Raw genomic sequence first — 16,719 nt, 5'->3', positions numbered from 1 at the left:
TGTGACGGTATGGGTGGAATCCTTTAGCAACAAGCTTCCCTGCACAACCTGAGGTCGAAGTGTCGCCTCCATTCAGTCGGCACATGAGATTGTCTCGCAACTTAGCAGCAACCTCAAGAATGTGGCCCTTGTTTGTGCGCCTGCTGCAGCCTTCAAGGTGCATCATCAGCAGAAGTCAGTGGAGTGGAAGAGAGTAAATGTTACCGAACTTGAACGAGTCATCACGGCACTTAAGCCAGCGCTCTCAAAATGGGCCTCTTTGTCCTGTTACATTTTGTGAATAAAGCAAATGAGGGAACATATCGCACCCACGTTTTGCCTGACATAAGTTGACTTCAAATTTTTTTCAAAAATAGGAACCGAGTTTACCATATTTACTCGAATCTTATGCACACTTTTTTCTGATAAAGCTTGTACAAAAATTGTGTGCGCGTTAGTATCGAGTATGACCCTAAATCTGTACCATATCACCATCGGCATTTCAAAACAGCCATCTTGTACGCGCTTCGAGCCTAGCTGCCGTAGCTTCCTCCATGTGCTGTAGTATGTATGCTTATGTTAGTCCATGACCTACTGGAACTCCAGACCTGTGCAAATATCCAGTTTCCATGGGAGCCACTTGCGCCCACTCCCGTTCAACCGTTGGCCATTAGTGTCACTTTTATAACCTGTTCGTCTGCTACTCTACGGTTGACTGGTGCGGCGTGTTAATTAGTGCAGCGGGTGTTATGTTGTGACGAAGTGCTTGCCTAGCTGATTATTTTTGCGAGCACAGTGACAGTGATGTCGCAAGGCTTTCATTGGTCACTTGGCTCCAAAAGTTGAATGCCCGAACCTAAAAAATGTTGGTGCATGTAGTCCGCTGCTCTCTAAAATAGAGTTAAATTGCCGCTCCTATTGCCTTTTTTAAGCCGTAGCAAACCGCACAGATCTTGCAGATTATTATAAGTCACATTGTTTATAGAGCTCGTAAAGTATGCAACAGTTCCATTGTATACATTGTAAAGTTCGCTTTGCGCTCTTTAGAAACCGGAAACTACCGTGACGATCGACCACAGAACAATCGTTTTCTGTCGTCGAACGTTAGATTCATTTGAACTCTTAAGGGAAGCTGAGAGCTTTTCCAGAAAAAATGAGAAGAGCAGTACGTCGTGGTTTTCAACCCTCTGAATTCGAATATCGCATCGAAATTGAGCGAAAGAAAGCGCAAACATATTTTATTTTGACGAAAAGTACAGCAGCAGACACGCCCAGCTCGCGCGCCTCGTTTCCGCCTATGATTGGTCGGGCGCCTCGTGACGTCAACAATGGTGTTTGTCCGGACCGACTGCTGCCGCTACACACGAAGCACGGTGCAAGGTAGTTTGGTGCTGTTTTGCTGCGACGGTCATGAAAAATTTCAAGAGCTTGCGTTTCTCTGAGCAGTTCGGCGTTAAGTCCAAACTCCACGAGAGCGATTTTGCGCGCGACGGTGACGGGCGACGGCTTCAAGCAACAAAACAGGCTGTTGCTTGAAGAGATCGCTCGGTGTTGTCGCTCGATTGCTCATTTCTAGAAATCTAGAACTCGTCGCTCGTCGCCCGGAAATGCTGTCAGCGACTAGCCAATAGTGTGAAGCCAGAACAGGACGTACAGACTTCAAATACTACTGTTTGTCGCACGGAACGAGCAAACTATCTAATTTTACATGTGCAAAAATAAGAACCTAGTGCAAGACCTTTTGAAATATTTTATGCTCCTTTTTCAGTAAAATACATTAACTTAAATTGATAAAGCAAGCGTCACGTTTGTTTCGGCGCGTATATTGCTGCCTTCATACCGGGAAGTCGTCGCTCAAAGCCGTCGCTCGCGTGGGGTTCGGCTTGCAGGCGACGAGTGAACGCAACACCCATCGCCTCGCTTGTCGCGCTGTCGCTGTCGCGTGCAAGATCACTTGTAAGGGGTTTATACTTTACTCCCTAAATGTACGAGCCGATTGTGAAGAGCCGGCCTCTCCAAGAAGCAAAAAATGCTGGTGCAAGCACTGCTTTCCACGCAAACGAGGGCAAAGTGTTAGCATCTCCTTGTGTTGGAAATGTTCTTTGGCGAGTATGCTTTTTTCTAAGCTGCATTCAGTGTTCCAGTGAGTACGTTTCTGGGCAAACAACTGTAGTGTTATGTTCCTGCATGCCTCCTCGTAGAACGTAAGCGGTGGTGCGATCTTTGGCATTTGTGCGCTGCGCCAAAGCTGTCGGCAATCTACACAGACGGTTTAAACGCGGGAAAAGTTTACTGGCTATTGTAGCACGCGTAGTATAGAACCTTCATCAGCGCGCCATCCGCACGCTACTCATAACCAGCGAATTCCGTCGGCTACGTGAGATGGTCAGTTTCTCTATGTGTGCGAGAGATGGGGGAGCGCAGCATCCTGGCGTGAGCAGGCTTTCCAACATATGCAAACTTTACACTTGCACTGCGTTATGGTAGCTGCATGCAGGCTGTTTCACAACACACATGCGAATAGAAAATTCACGGCGCTTGGCGATGAAACCTGCGTCATGGGTGAGAGATAAACACTTACCTTCGGTTCAGCGTGCTAACACGAATGAGAAGCCAAAGCACGCATTATTGATGAACTCCGGTAGAAATCGTCACGGAAGTGGTTAGAGCACAACATTGTTGTTCTTGAACGCTTGAAGTTGTTTTGCTTCACAGCAGCCTCCCACTTAGCTGAAAGCTTCTTGTCTTGCGGGAAGTAATGGAAGAAAACATCCTCGCGGCCGCTGGTTTTCATGCAACCGTAGGCTGCACAGAACGCCGGCATTGTCGGCCCAACCTTTCAATTGATGGTGCGCACGTTAACTACCACTCTACATAGACACAAACAAAGGAATGCAGGGTTGAGCGAAACAGCTTATGATGGCACGCATGCAGCAACAAGCACGGTCATGCACTGCCGCGGAAACTGCGAAGAAACGGAACACCAGTGCTGACGTCACTACGCCGCAGTTTCCAGTCCGCTCGCATCGTCAGCGTCAGGAGCAGCGCGCGGCGCTCGATGGGGGGCGGAGCGACAGCGCAATTTTGACCGGCGATTGCGTCGCTCCTAAGTGAAAAATCCCCCCCAAAATTTTATCTGCATTTTTTACAAGGTTCCCGCATCCGTATATGAGCGTCTTATTGAATTTGACAGACTCCTCAGCTTCCCTTTAAAAGTTGTTCGTGAATGTGTCCGGAGTTCAAAAAGAGAATTACGCACAGCTTCACTGTGTACATATCTTTCGTACCACTGTTATGGTTCCGCCGTACCACGCAGAAAAGCTAGATTTGCAGCTTGAAAAGAGTTTCGTGACACAAGGCCTGCAGTGCAGCACATTTTAAAGCACTGACATCACTTTTGCAAGCTTTCTCCTGAGCTAGACATCCAACAGCATCAAAAACAAGGGTATCCTCACCTTTCCTTGAAATGGACTGGATCAACCCGTTGCACGCATCGGGCGCAGGACTTACTTGTGAATACTTTTACCAGATCATCTGCTTTTCACTAGGGCACACAACAGTAAATCCTAATGTCATCTACGACATTAGGCTATCTGTAATCAACTCAAGACAGCTAGATTATCCTATGAATCTTTTAAAACAATTTTTCCACTCTCTAGCAGAGGCTATAATAAAAACATCTTCGTCGGAAGTGCGTCTGGTTTGGAACAAGACTTGAAAAAAATTATTAACTCCAACCAATAATTTATTTGAAACGCAACGTTTCGGGACCAGCTCGGTCCCTTCTTCAGGGGTGACTAAAATGTGGGCCAGCAGCAGCATGGCGGCTCGGCACCACTCTTTTACGGACTCCCAAAAATTCATAAACCTGACGTTCCACTACACCCCATTGTCGACTTCACCACCTCGCCACTTGGTGTCCTCTCGGCCTACCTTCATCGAGTCCTCACCCCCCTGACTGACGACACGTCAACGCACGTGCGCAACTCCAACCACTTCGTCGAACGTCTTTCCCGCATACGACTGGAAGAAAATGAGTGCATGGTTCCGTTCGACATGATCTCGCTCTTTACCAGCGTTCCTGTGCCCTTTGCCATCTCCGCAGCGAGACAAGCCCTAGAGGCGGATGCTGACCACAGCACCAGGACAAGCCTGACCCCAAATGAACTCTGCCGGCTCTTGGAGTTTTGCCTGAGCAGCACAGCTTTTTCCTTCAAAGGGGAATTCTATAAACAAACCAGCGATACTGCCATGGGCGCCGCGATCTCGGTGATTTCGCCAACTTGACGATGGAGGCCATTAAAGAGAAAGCACTGCAGTCATTTCAAGAAAAACCAACTTTTTTCGTTCGATACATTGTTGATTGCTTCTGCATCCTAAAGCCATCAGAGGTGGCAAACTTCCTTGCACATCTGAATTCGGTTGAGCCCTCTATCCAGTTCACAATGGAGCGGGGAAAAAGCAACACATTGCCATTCCTTGACGTCCTTATAAGAAGACAAGGGGGCGATCTAAAGTTCGGTTTGTATAAAAAGCCAACTCATACCGGCCGCTACCTCAATTTTAATTCTAACCACTCTGTAAACCGCAAAGCATCCGTCGTCTCCTCTCTTCTGAGGAGAGCAAAGTCCATCTGTTCCTCCGAAGCGGAGAAAAAAGAAGAAGAAGCCACCATGTTGGCCGATCTGCTGAAGAATGGCTACACACGCCGCTTTATTCGACGCGTTTCCCGCCATCAGGATCAGAGGACAGGCAGGCCAGTAACAACGGAAACAACATAATGTGCTCGTGTTGTGCTTCCATACGTGAGGGGCACCAGCGAAGCACTGGCACACATCCTACGAAAGTACGATATCTGCGTAACCCACAAACCCGTTTCTACAACAATCGGCCGCAACATACCATGACCCAAAGACAACATCCCCAGAGAAAAACAACCAGGTGTAATCTTCAAAATCCCGTGCTCCATGTGCCCAGCTTCGTACATTGGCAAAACAAAAAAAAACCTACCCCAGCGGATAAGGCAACTCAAGAATGACGTCTGATTGTTGAACTCAGAAGGCAACCCCCTCGCCGAGCACTGCGAGCGCGCCGACCACAGAATCGATTTCGAATAAGTGAGCGTCTTGGCCATGGAGCATAATTCGTTTAAGAGACGTCACGTCGAGGCTTGGCACATCTGGCTCGCAAAGGCGACAATGAATAGGACGCCAGGAACGCTCCTCTCCGCGTACGTTAGTGGACTGCACCACATGCTAACAAAGGGAGACCGTAGGCTGCCCCATGCTGCTGCTAGCCCACATTTTAGTCACTCTTGAAGGGACCGAGCAGGTCCGGAAGCGTTGGGTTTCAAATAAATTATTGGTTGGAGTTAATAATTTTTTTACTGAGGCTAGGAAAGGGGAATTTATGCCGTTGATCTAGCATTGCAGCTGCCACCTATGCTCGGTGTTTACTTTTCTTGCACCGCTCCTCTTCCTCTAATTTCACTATTCAAACACAAAGCGTTTGCAAATTTTTTTCTTTTTATATTTGTGAATTTATTCATTTACCATCAACACAAGCACTTTGTGCTTGCTGAAATGGCAGCACGAGCGCTGAACAGATCGCAGAAGCAGACGACAGCGAACAGGTTATAACTAGTGCCACTCTGCTTGTACGCTCTGTCCCTAGGCAAAAGGGGCGAACTAGAGCAGGGAGATCTGTGCAGGTCTGGAGTTCAGTAGGTTGTAGGTTAGTCCACCGTCTGTCTTCTCGTTTTCTATGTTTGCTTTATCAGCATGGAAGTGCTGACTGCGAAGACATGCTGAGTCTTCGCCACCTATGCGAAAGTGATCATGTGTGCAGAGACTCGCGGAAATCAGGCCACCCCATCACGCGCGTTTGTAGTTGCCGAAACTTGCGTGTGGGACTAGCGCAAACGGGAGAGGCGTTCTACTCCGGCGGCTGCTGTGTAGGCACGGCCGCATGGCCCCTATCTAGAAAGCAATCTGTGATATGGAGACAGTCTATGCTGTGGGGATGTGCGACTCTCACGCGTCCCTTGATATGTCGTTTTCCCACATGGCTCCCGTCTCCTGCGGTTACGCTTTGCCGCGTGGCTTGCGTGATGTCTGCGGAAGTCGGTCTGGTTGAGGCGCAGTACGAGAGATGGCGCGAGTGTTGCGCTGCTAACGCCACCTACCGGCGAGCTTACTTGGGCGCGGAAAGGGAGAGGCGCTCTCTCTTTCGTTCGGGAACGGCAAGCACCGCGGACATGCCGCGCTTGCACCTATCCATGCTTCTGAGAGACCGTCTCGCATGGCCTCCTTCGAACGCACGACCGTTCGCGTGACCGTACGCGCGAACAACCAGACGTTGGGATCCAGCACGGGGCGAACATATTCGCTTGCTATCCGGTTGTGGTGAGTCGGACTTCCTAGATTTGTCGCACGCCCATCGGCATGTTCTGTGGAGAGCAACTCGGCTAGCAGGCATTGATCTATGCAAGGTGCAATAAATGCCCTTGTGATTGTTTGCACTACTGTGTTGTCGTTCCTTTGTCCCAAGAGCACGAGAGGAGAATCCCACGACGCATCTAGGTGCACCGCGCTGTATTCTCATCGTTCAGTTCACGTTGAAGCGACAGACCGCGCAAAGGTCCATTCGCTCTCTTCTGCTACCGCACCTCCTCACTCCAGCATTCGCATAAAAAGTTTCCGTGGCCATTACTGAGACGTGTTCATGTTTGCTTGTGCGCGCTTGACACCATGGTTCTTAATTGAGTTAGGAAGCCAATGTTTAAAAGTTTATATACGGCCGATAAAACCACTATCCTTACTTTTCGTATAGCATCCTACTAATTTGCCATCGCAATCCATGCTTCGCCTTTCAGGCAAAACTGCGACTTTTTTTTTATTAATTGTAACTTTAGTGCATTGGGGAGTTAATCTTTGTTTCTCCAAATGAGAGAAAGTTGTATTTTTGTATGAAATAATGAGGTGCGCGGTACTTTAAAGGACTTTTTTTTGTCACGTAGAACAGGTGTGGGTTACAATCGAGGGTGCGTTACAATCGAAGGTGCGTTAGAATAGAGTAAATACCGTATTTTATGTCTTGAAAATGAGTTTTTAAAAAACTTGTTTATTTAACTTTTTTTCCTTCTCTGGTGTTTTATTAGGAAGATAATATTTTGCATAAATGCTACAAAGAAAGAATTCTGTGCTTGAAACTTTTTCAAGTTTCAAATAGAAATTGCACCAAGACACATCAAAGTTACAAAATTTTTCTGATTTGGGCCATGTTTAGAATTTCTTTACATTTTTTTAGTTTGTGGACAGCATTAGAAAAACGCATCAAACCAATTTACTGTGAAGCATATTAAAATGAGCTGAAAAAGATTTTGGCACAATGTGTTTAGTTTCCATTTAATTCTGCCAGGAAATCGTTAAATATTAGAGTAAGTAATAGGAGGACACTTGCGTCGCAATTTTCAAATATTGTTTTGGCTTGCTGAGAACGCCTTTCGGGATTAAAATTGTTGGTTCCGTGCAGTTTGAATATTCCTACATGACATATAATAAAAAACCAAGCAAAACAAAAATATCAAGCGGACATGCATGTTAGATCTCTCGTGGAATCACCCATTGGATTTCATCAGGTCACACTGGCTCAATTTTTGTCCACTTCCCTGGTGCATTTTGTATCAGTGTTGATAAACAGTCTTGCTGATGTTATCTTGAACTCTAGCTGATTGATTCAATTGTAAGGCAGGGTGTCATGGCCCTGTCACAGTTTTTGATATTTGACTTACCGTATTTACCGTACTCGCATATGATAGCAGTTTTTTCTAAAAAAATATTGACGCAAATTCAGGGGTGCGATTATTACGCAGATTAAATTTCCCGCGAAAAGAAAATAAAAATTTTTTCATCCCGCATTTGCTGTGGGATGACAACAGGTCAACGAATAGGCGACTGCCGCTGTATGTAATGCGGGACACCAAAACAAAAATGGCAGCCGGCGGAGCAAGCCGAACACGCCGAACGCCATTTTTTTATCTTCTCGTGAGTACATTACGTGCATTGAAACAGTTTTTTCCGTATTAGATATGAATAATATCGTTAATATCGACAAGTTTGCGGCATTAACATAGCCATGTCCACTTTGAGGGGACAGAAACAGAGATGGGCGTGCTTAGCTGCCAGTGACATAGAAACACATGGCGGGTATGCTGCGGAAACTGCGGCATTTATCTTCACTACTGTCCTGATACAGCACATTTCCGTTAAGGGTGGGCGGATATCTTAGATGTGTTACAAGCGCCGCCGTATGAATATGGTAAACTTCTAACGTATCAGTGTAAATGTGGCTACTGTTGTTGCCGCTCGCGATTTGTTGCGTGCCCACGAATGGAGACGAGAATAATCAAAAGGCTCCTTTTTTGTTGTTTTTGTTGACCGCAACCATTATAAAGCCTACAAATAATAAAGCCAAGGCAAGTTTGGTTGTAGCTTTTTTTTTTTATGGAAGTGTGGAAAGGGATGAAAGCAATAAAATGGGGCATCTGCTTAAGAATGTTTGGTACGTGCAGACCGCTTGGCTTGTCTTGAAGAGTCGTTCGCATAGCATTCGACAGATGGTAAGCGCGATCATTATTAGCTAGACTTGGCACACGACATATCTCTGCGCCAAGTTCGGGGTGCGATCATTACACGGGGAAAAAAAAAGAACATAGAATTTTGACGACAAAATTCAGGGGTGCAATCATTATGCGAGTGCGATCATTATGCAAGTAAATACTGTAGATGTTACTATGTTTCAAATACAGAAAAAAGAAGTGCAGGGACACAAATGTGGCCAAATGTTTGTATCTTTGCAACTGAAAAAGTCAGTGTCTCTTTGCAGAAATTGTAGAGACAAAAATTAAGACCTAGAGTACCTATTTGGGTAATAAAATCTTCACAAGTTATTAACTTGTACACTCGTAAAAGCTTCTGTTCAAAATACATTTCAACATGTGCTTCTTCGAAATTAATACAGAGGTAAGTAATGCAGCTGATATAATGCAGCAATTCCCTTTGCCTGATTCTATTCCTTTATATCATCCGCCACTCATGACTAGCTAGCTAGTTAGGACTGATCATGGTCAAGAAAGAGAAACAGCACTAAGCTTGAAGCTCTGGTTTTCACTGTTGTGATCACTGTATGTGTAAGCTCCCTGAACGCTTCAGTTTGTAAAAAAAAATTGTTTTTTGTTTCCAGATAAATACAACTGTTCGGACCATTCAGCAAATGCAAGTGTTGATAATCAACATTTTACGTGCGTGACAAATGGAACATACAATTTTGTGATTGAATCCAAAGGCCCAGGGTTGTACCTTAGTATGAAACTGACAATGTTCTCAGGAGATACTTTCTCTCTGAGCAGCAATGGAAGTGGAAATGCTTCTCAAAATATCATAACCCTGAATGGAGAGCAGCACTCATGTGAGTAACTTCGCAATCTATAAACTTGTTTTGTGCATATGCATTCCTTCTCTGCTTACCTAATGTCACCATACTAAACAATGTATTCATCGTTAAACCTATGTGCCTTTCCTTGTGTTAAATGGACAATATTTATTTAAAACAAGTTCAAGACAGTGACATTTATTAAGGTTTGTATTGCAGTTTAATGAAGCACCCACTGCAACTGCTGCTGCATTGCAGATTGGGCTAAGTGTAGCTATACGTACTGAAAATAATCTGTGCTTTGAAAGTAGCATGTCAGCTCTAGCAGAGTTAAACTTTTTGTTGGGTGAGTTAGTATACATTCATAAAAAAAGAAGAAAAAAACACACGGAACGGATGGAATAGAAGGAAAACTGGATGAGTGTACTGTCACAGGCCCTCCCACAGATCGGTTGCTTCATCCCTTTCACTGTCGTTTTTTGGAGGCGATGCACCCCCAGTGTCAGGTTTTTTTTCTTGTATATAATAAAACGAACCCAGCTGTTTATTTTTGGTTAAGCAGGAGTGAAGAAATGACACTCCTAATGGCAAACGCTCTCTTGGTGTGGTCCTCACATTCCTACCTGTCAAAAGGAATAATAAGCACAGCAGATTATAAAATGCTATCATTCGCAGTAATTTTTCACGGTGTCAAGTTAAGAACCCGACATAATTGAAGTTCCCTCTTTCTCGGACGACGAGCTGTCTTCTTGTGAGTCAGAACTTGGCTCATATTTGGAGTGGAAAAAGTCACTGCTCGAGTCGAAGGTACTGCACGAGCAGCCATCTCAAAGCGATCATGCAGTCATGTTCAAAGAAGGAATGGTTTTGTTTATTTAAACTCCACCAGAGATTGTGGAGAGTAACAGATGAAGGAGTGAGTAACAGATGAAACAGATCTGAGAGAGGGCAGAGCCATCCTAGAGAAAGCATGCCTACGAAAGGAGCACCCTTGTAGCTTAAAAGAAAGCACGCCATAGTAAAGATAGTAGGAGACAAAGAAAAAAAAATAGAAGAAACATTTTATCAACATACGACAGATGGTAATAACAAGCAAAAGTTGGTGACTGCGCTACGATGTGAATGTTTCGTTTTCGCATGCAAATCTCAGTTGGCACAAGATAGTTTCTGCAAGCGCTTTTTGGTGTATGCTGTTTTATTGCGCGAGTGAAAGTATTTCAAGCTTAATGCATCGTCCGAAGGATCCAGGAGCTGTTGCTCAGTTCTAGGGGAGGACATCATGCACCATGGCTTCTGCTGGAGCCCTTGCATATCTGTCAGCATGCGCCCTCTTGGCATGGTGTGCGCATAATTTTGCAATGTTTCAGAAGGGATGACACAATGATGTCCAACATTCCTTGGTGTAGCACAAGCCATGCCAAATAGCTGTCACTGTTAGTAAAAGGTGCTTACAAGCAGTGATTTCAAATTGCAAGCTTCAAGGTGAAATTGCACTGAAAAAAAAAAAGTACACTGAAAGCCCAGGTTTCTGTGTGTTTAAAGGCACTCTACTCTCAGATAAACTGAGAATAGTTTGACAACCATGACATTGACGCTTTAAACGTGTCCTGAACCACATTTTATTGAAGTTGAGAAATGCATTTGACATTAAAATACACTATTTCAGAAATAATTTGCAGCAAAAAGTACTTCAATGCATTCAGTAGAAGCAGAGTCATTCACAAAGACCCCCTTTATCCCCTTCTAGGTGCTCCCAGTTATTTGATGTCTTGCACTGTGAAGCCTACAATGCACTGCCTATTGAACGTCGCTGTGGATTGCAGTTCAAATTTGGTTCACGTAGATGCCACTAGTTCTGATTTCGGTGCCCACAATGGGCAAAACTAAATGGGCTATTCCTCAGCTTACGGTTTAGTTTATGGTGCCTCATCTCTTTGCTATGCAGCAATGCACTGGATAGCTATGTGGGGGCTATTCTTGCACCGAGTGACACAAGTAGTAAATTTCCTTTTCCACTTATCTCTACCGCACTCACACAATTTCTGAGGGTTGGACAAACTTCATGTGGACCCGGCGTGGTTGCTCAGTGGCTATGGTGTTGGGCTGCTGAACATGAGGTCGCGGGATCGAATCCCGGCCACGGCGGCCGCATTTCGATGGGGGCGAAATTCGAAAACACCCGTGTGCTTAGATTTAGGTGCACGTTAAAGAACCCCAGGTGGTCGAAATTTCCGGAGTTCTCCACCACAGCGTGCCTCATAATCAGAAAGTGGTTTCTGCACGTAAAACCCCATAATTTAATTTTTTTTTTAAAAACTTCATGTGAGTAAGTCGGCAGCACATACATCGACTAAGCAATGGGTGCCATACTGCAAACTCGCAGTGAAAGGATTCTCAGCGTAACGAGCTCTGACCGTGATGGCGAACACACTCTGAGACTGCAGCTCTGGAAGCAGACGTCCATCAGATGTTTGTGCTCGGGCCTTCAGTCACGTCACCCACAAATGCAGCTATAAGCACTTGATTGCCCTCAGTTAGTTGCAGCGAGCTCAGCAAGCACACTCATTGTGCAGTGGTGGTCCAACTGCGCCATTTGCGCCATTCTGCTACAATTCGACTTGCCTGCTCCTGGTTGCGCCCACTCAAGTGCCATTTGCGCCAACTGCGCAAAAGCGCGGTATTTTCTTGTTTTTGTGGCAATGCAATGTTTTCAGTGGGGTTTGCAACTACAGTCAACGAGCAATTTTCCGGACGCCCGACTTTTCGAACATGCCCAATGATCGGACGCCTTCGCGCCACTGCCATGGTACCGCATAGTCAATGTATAAGAATGTCTGAAATTTCTGATGCAAAAACTCTTCGCCGTTCCATTTTGCGGACCATTTTCCATGATCGTAGATCCGAAACGGCATTAATCGAAGCCACCTCCGCCGCCATTTTTATTATCTCGCCGTTTAGAACAGGCGCTCTCGCACGCAGATCCACTGCCGCGGCAACGCTGCGCTAGGCCACCTCAGCTAGGCCTACAGCTACTTCGACATCCGCAACCAAGCTTCTTGCAGTTCGGTGCCTTGTTTTTTATTAAAGCAACTCGTCGCTGCTAGCAATCGCGCCGACTCCGTCTTTGTAATCCTCGCCCATGGCTTCGAAGCTCGGAAAGCACAACGCGTTTAAAGGGACACTAAAGTGAAAAATGATTTCTTCTGCATCAGTAAATTACCGTTCTAGAACACCAAAAACACCACTCTTACAACGATAAGACGTTTGGTGAGCCAGAAAAAGCGCAAGAACGAAATACGGGTGGCGACGCCTACTTAAGTTGCCGCACCTGGGGGCTGTGACGTCTTGGATTTTGATGGCATCGTTTAGGGCCTACTAATTATGTATAGTGGTACAGATAGACTAAATTGTGTTCTAAAGGAACCAAACAATAAACATGACAAGTTTCAGCTACCCTTATTCAGCCAACGCGGCCCAATTGCGAAAACATACTTTGGAATTCCTGACGTCACGCTGATGTACCGGAGCTGGGGTTCGGCGCGAAATTCAAATATTCATACTTGGACCTTCGTTTTTTCATCTAATAATCAAACTATTTTTTTAAATGACTGCCTGCAAGGTTCTGAAACAACGCTTCATTAGTCTAAATTGATTTATTGTTTCGCTTTAGTGTCCCTTTAAATAATGCCGGCTTCTGAAAGTCAGCTTCTCCTTAATACAGCAGTGTTATGCGGTGGAGCGTACGCGCATGGTTGTTGAGGTGAAGCATTGCAAAAGTGCAAGGGGCAATTATCACGGGACACAGTATGTACTGTATTCCTTAATTACACATCCGTGCACTCGCTTCCATGTCACAGTGCGAGCACCGATAAGCCTAGTAAGCGTACTTGCAGGCCTTCAGAGCTATTTCGAACGTTTATGTGGCGATTTGAGCCCTTGGGGGCAGTAAAAGGCATAGATACCTTTTTTCGGACCTTTTCGCGGCCTCTAGAGAGTGCGAAAATTGGACGTTACAAATCAACTATACGAATAAATTTAACATTCAAATAATTCATTTCGCGACTCGATTATTTGCTACTCTGTTTTTGAATATTAAATGAAATATTCGGCTGAGGCCGATGCATTGCACGTAGCCTAACCGGGGCACTCAGATGGTTTCGGGACAGGAACGTCCGGGAGAGAAACAGTTACATGGCTGAACCACAATCTGATTATGAGGCACGCCTGTAGTGGTACAAGGGTCGTCCGGATCATCAACTCTAATCGAAACAATTCTTATACTCGACGCTGACAAATAGAACGGCGACGAAAGCAGCGCTTATGTGCGAAGGTATAGGGCCAATTAGCCACTGGAAGGCACGGAGATCGTATCATATACGTGTTCATGCACGCGGATTCATGCGTTTGCACATGCAGTTCGGAACCTTCTGCCAATCTGCAAGCGTCTATGCGCGATTGCAGTAGCTGCCGGCTTCGACAGTTGTCAAAAACACGTATACACGACCTCGGAACCGATCGCCGGTTAGCCACTCATACGAACATATTAGCGCCAAGCTTTCCGTGATGACTTGTGGAAAGCTTGCCGGTCAAATCGGCTAACAGCCAATTTTCGCCATGGCACACTGCCTCGGCCTAGTTAGGCCTAATCGGTAGTTCTATGAATGGTCAGTGGGGTATAGGTGAGGAAAATTACGGTTTTACCCCGAATCGACTGGTACCTATTCGCGGATGCCACACGACACACGGGAAGGCGACAATCTGCCTCGCAACGAAAGCGAGTGTACCATCTTTGCGACATAGCGTACAACGGTACTCATTTCTGCACTGCTCATAGATGCATAGTCTTGTCAAGCTTCTAGCATTGCTTTAGGCATACTAATACACATTTTGTCCGGTGCGGTAAAGTCAATCAAAGCACATCGGTCATTTGGAATGCACATAAGACATTTGCCATCACTTTTTGTCTTGGGCACACCTAACGGCGCAAATCGTTCTGGCGCATTTGTAATATTATGCTGCCGTTGGCTTTGTGTCTTGCGTCACTCTTCATTTACTGATTGCACAGTAATAACAAGCTTTGCCAAATGGCTGCAGATTACTGCTGTACTACTCCAAATGCTCCAAAAAGACAAATTTTTCTGCTCCATAACTGCTCCAGAATGACATTTTTCCTGCTCCAAAAATTGCTCCAAATTCTAAACTGGCTGGACCACCACTGATTGTGGCACCCCGCAATGGCCATGGTATCTATGCTATGCTGCAGATGCAGCTACAATGCAACTGAAGTGACTAATTATGGGCATGGCAGGGCTGGAGTGAGGCTCGTGCTTATGGGGTCGAGTCTGGCTGTGATGTGGACCGGCTTTTACCTGCACGGATATCAGGCAGATCCACGCTTACCTAGCCAAGAGTGGCGTGTAGTGAGTGCGCGCATCCTTTGTAGATGCTAACTGCCATTCCTTGCGAGATAAGCAGGCGTAGCATACATTTGGTCTGGCCTTAAGTTTCGTGTGGTTTAAGGCTAGTGGGTGTTCAGAACGAACCAAAATTAGCGAGACACGACGACTACAACACTGATAACCTGTGTGGCCAAAGCTTGATTCCTATAGTGGGCATGTGTGGCCAAATTTTAGAAGATGATAATGCGATAGTTGTACTTTTGGAAATATGTCATTCTTATCGAAATCAACCCCACAAGCTTGAAAGGCTTCAAACTTCTTACCAAGATAGAAATATTCTGGGAAAGGGAGTCCCATGCGCAACCAATACCATGCACTGCCTTGAATCAAGATTCGAAAAATTGAAGTGAAAGTGATAGCTAGATATAGTGACCTACACAGCAACAAGGAAAGGCAAACAAACATCCTAACCAAATTAACTGAGAAGTCAACGATAGCACGAATGCACGCATACTGCACAGACGCTCGTAATGATTCCAGCAGGGAAAAGGAACAGCAATAATGCGCCCCAAAGGAACTTTAATGCCTTCTCAAGAAAAAAGCACCATCTGCAAGTGTTATAAAAATATGTGCAATAGCTGAAGTCAAGAGTATGCAGCAAACTCTTCAAAATATTAAAACACAAACAGTTGATCAAGCTGCCGTCAGAAACTACAGTGTGCTGCTGAAGAAATAAGAGAAATCACATAATGCAAAACCCAAACCTAAAGGGACCCTGAAATGATTTTGTAGAAATATGTTGAGATGGTAAGGTACATGATTATGATCATTGCGTGCAAGATTGAAATTGTCTGCATAAAGTGTGTCATTTATTATTAGGCTTTTGAAAATCTGCATTGCTGCAGATCACAGTGGTGCTACTTCCTGCATCTTCAACTGCCTCTGCTCATTTTACGTAGAATGGGTGAGTGGTGTCACTTAAATGAGTGATTGGATTGGCTTTCCACACGGTATCATTGGCACTGATGGAATAGCTGCACCAATTGTGACAAGAGCAGTCCTTTGCACCTTGCTGCTCTAAATCAGAATTTTAGTGGAAAATTCGGCCGAAACTATGCCAAATGAAGTACCAAGAATAAAAGCCTCCTTCCGTTGATGCTGCCTTGCTAGTAAAATTGAAACCAAAACCTGAAACACGCCATCATCATCATCCTGGAAGTTAGTGTAGTTGCAATAGCCACGACTATAGCTGGTGCTGTTGGTGTGTCATTCGCTGTTTTCATCCTTTTGTTGCAATTCTCTTTAGCAGAATTTTCGGTGTTTTGCTGCTTTGGCATCTTGTTTTTTGTATCCTGTGCACGCCGCAGTACGGTTCTCCTTGTACCTGCATGGCACTAAGCTCGCCCAAGTAGAATGATAAATGACAAAAAAAAAAAAAAAAGTGGGGGCGGGGGGGAGAGGCCCGATTTCACATTGTTAACCAGGGTGTTCAACAGTGCCACTTTATGTCATCCTGTAATGCATGTACTCAACTCGCATGTAATTTTCTTATTTGTCGAGATCTTCTGTGCTGCACTGTGTGATCAAAAAGCTGCACTGTATAATCAAAAGAACAGCTTCTGCAGTTGAATTTAAACAGCTTTCATATGTTCCATGGCACAGTTATTCAGTAGAGATTTTGCACGCTATAAGAAAAAAACAACCTTGTATGTCTTTACTGTAAACACAGTTTAGTCACACATGTCCTAGGGCACGGGTTTGTTGATATTTCGTAGTTCCACACTTTCTTTTTACTTGCTGCCTTGAAGCACGCCAAACGCGTGTTGCCTGTTGCAAGTCGAAATGGTTTAAGGAGCTTTATACTGTGTTGTATGAACAATGAGAGCATTTTAATGAACATAAATGGAAC

The 16,719-nt window shown here is 45.1% G+C and overlaps 1 protein-coding gene across 1 annotated transcript in view; it reads left to right on the top strand.

Annotated features, from left to right (window-relative positions):
* LOC142589817 (uncharacterized) overlaps window positions 1-16,719 on the top strand; it is a 228,045-nt gene that overhangs the window by 56,248 nt on the left and 155,078 nt on the right. Inside the window, exon 4 of the mRNA XM_075701397.1 lies at window positions 9,223-9,447. Within this exon, the coding sequence (XP_075557512.1) occupies window positions 9,223-9,447 (225 nt within the window). The remainder of the gene's footprint in view (window positions 1-9,222; window positions 9,448-16,719) is intronic.

This window comes from Dermacentor variabilis, chromosome 1, assembly GCF_050947875.1.
Source record: "Dermacentor variabilis isolate Ectoservices chromosome 1, ASM5094787v1, whole genome shotgun sequence".
In the NCBI taxonomy this organism is placed as follows: Eukaryota; Metazoa; Arthropoda; class Arachnida; order Ixodida; family Ixodidae; genus Dermacentor; species Dermacentor variabilis.
Note: the sequence above shows the minus strand (reverse complement) of the source record. Positions and strands in the feature narration are given on the sequence as shown.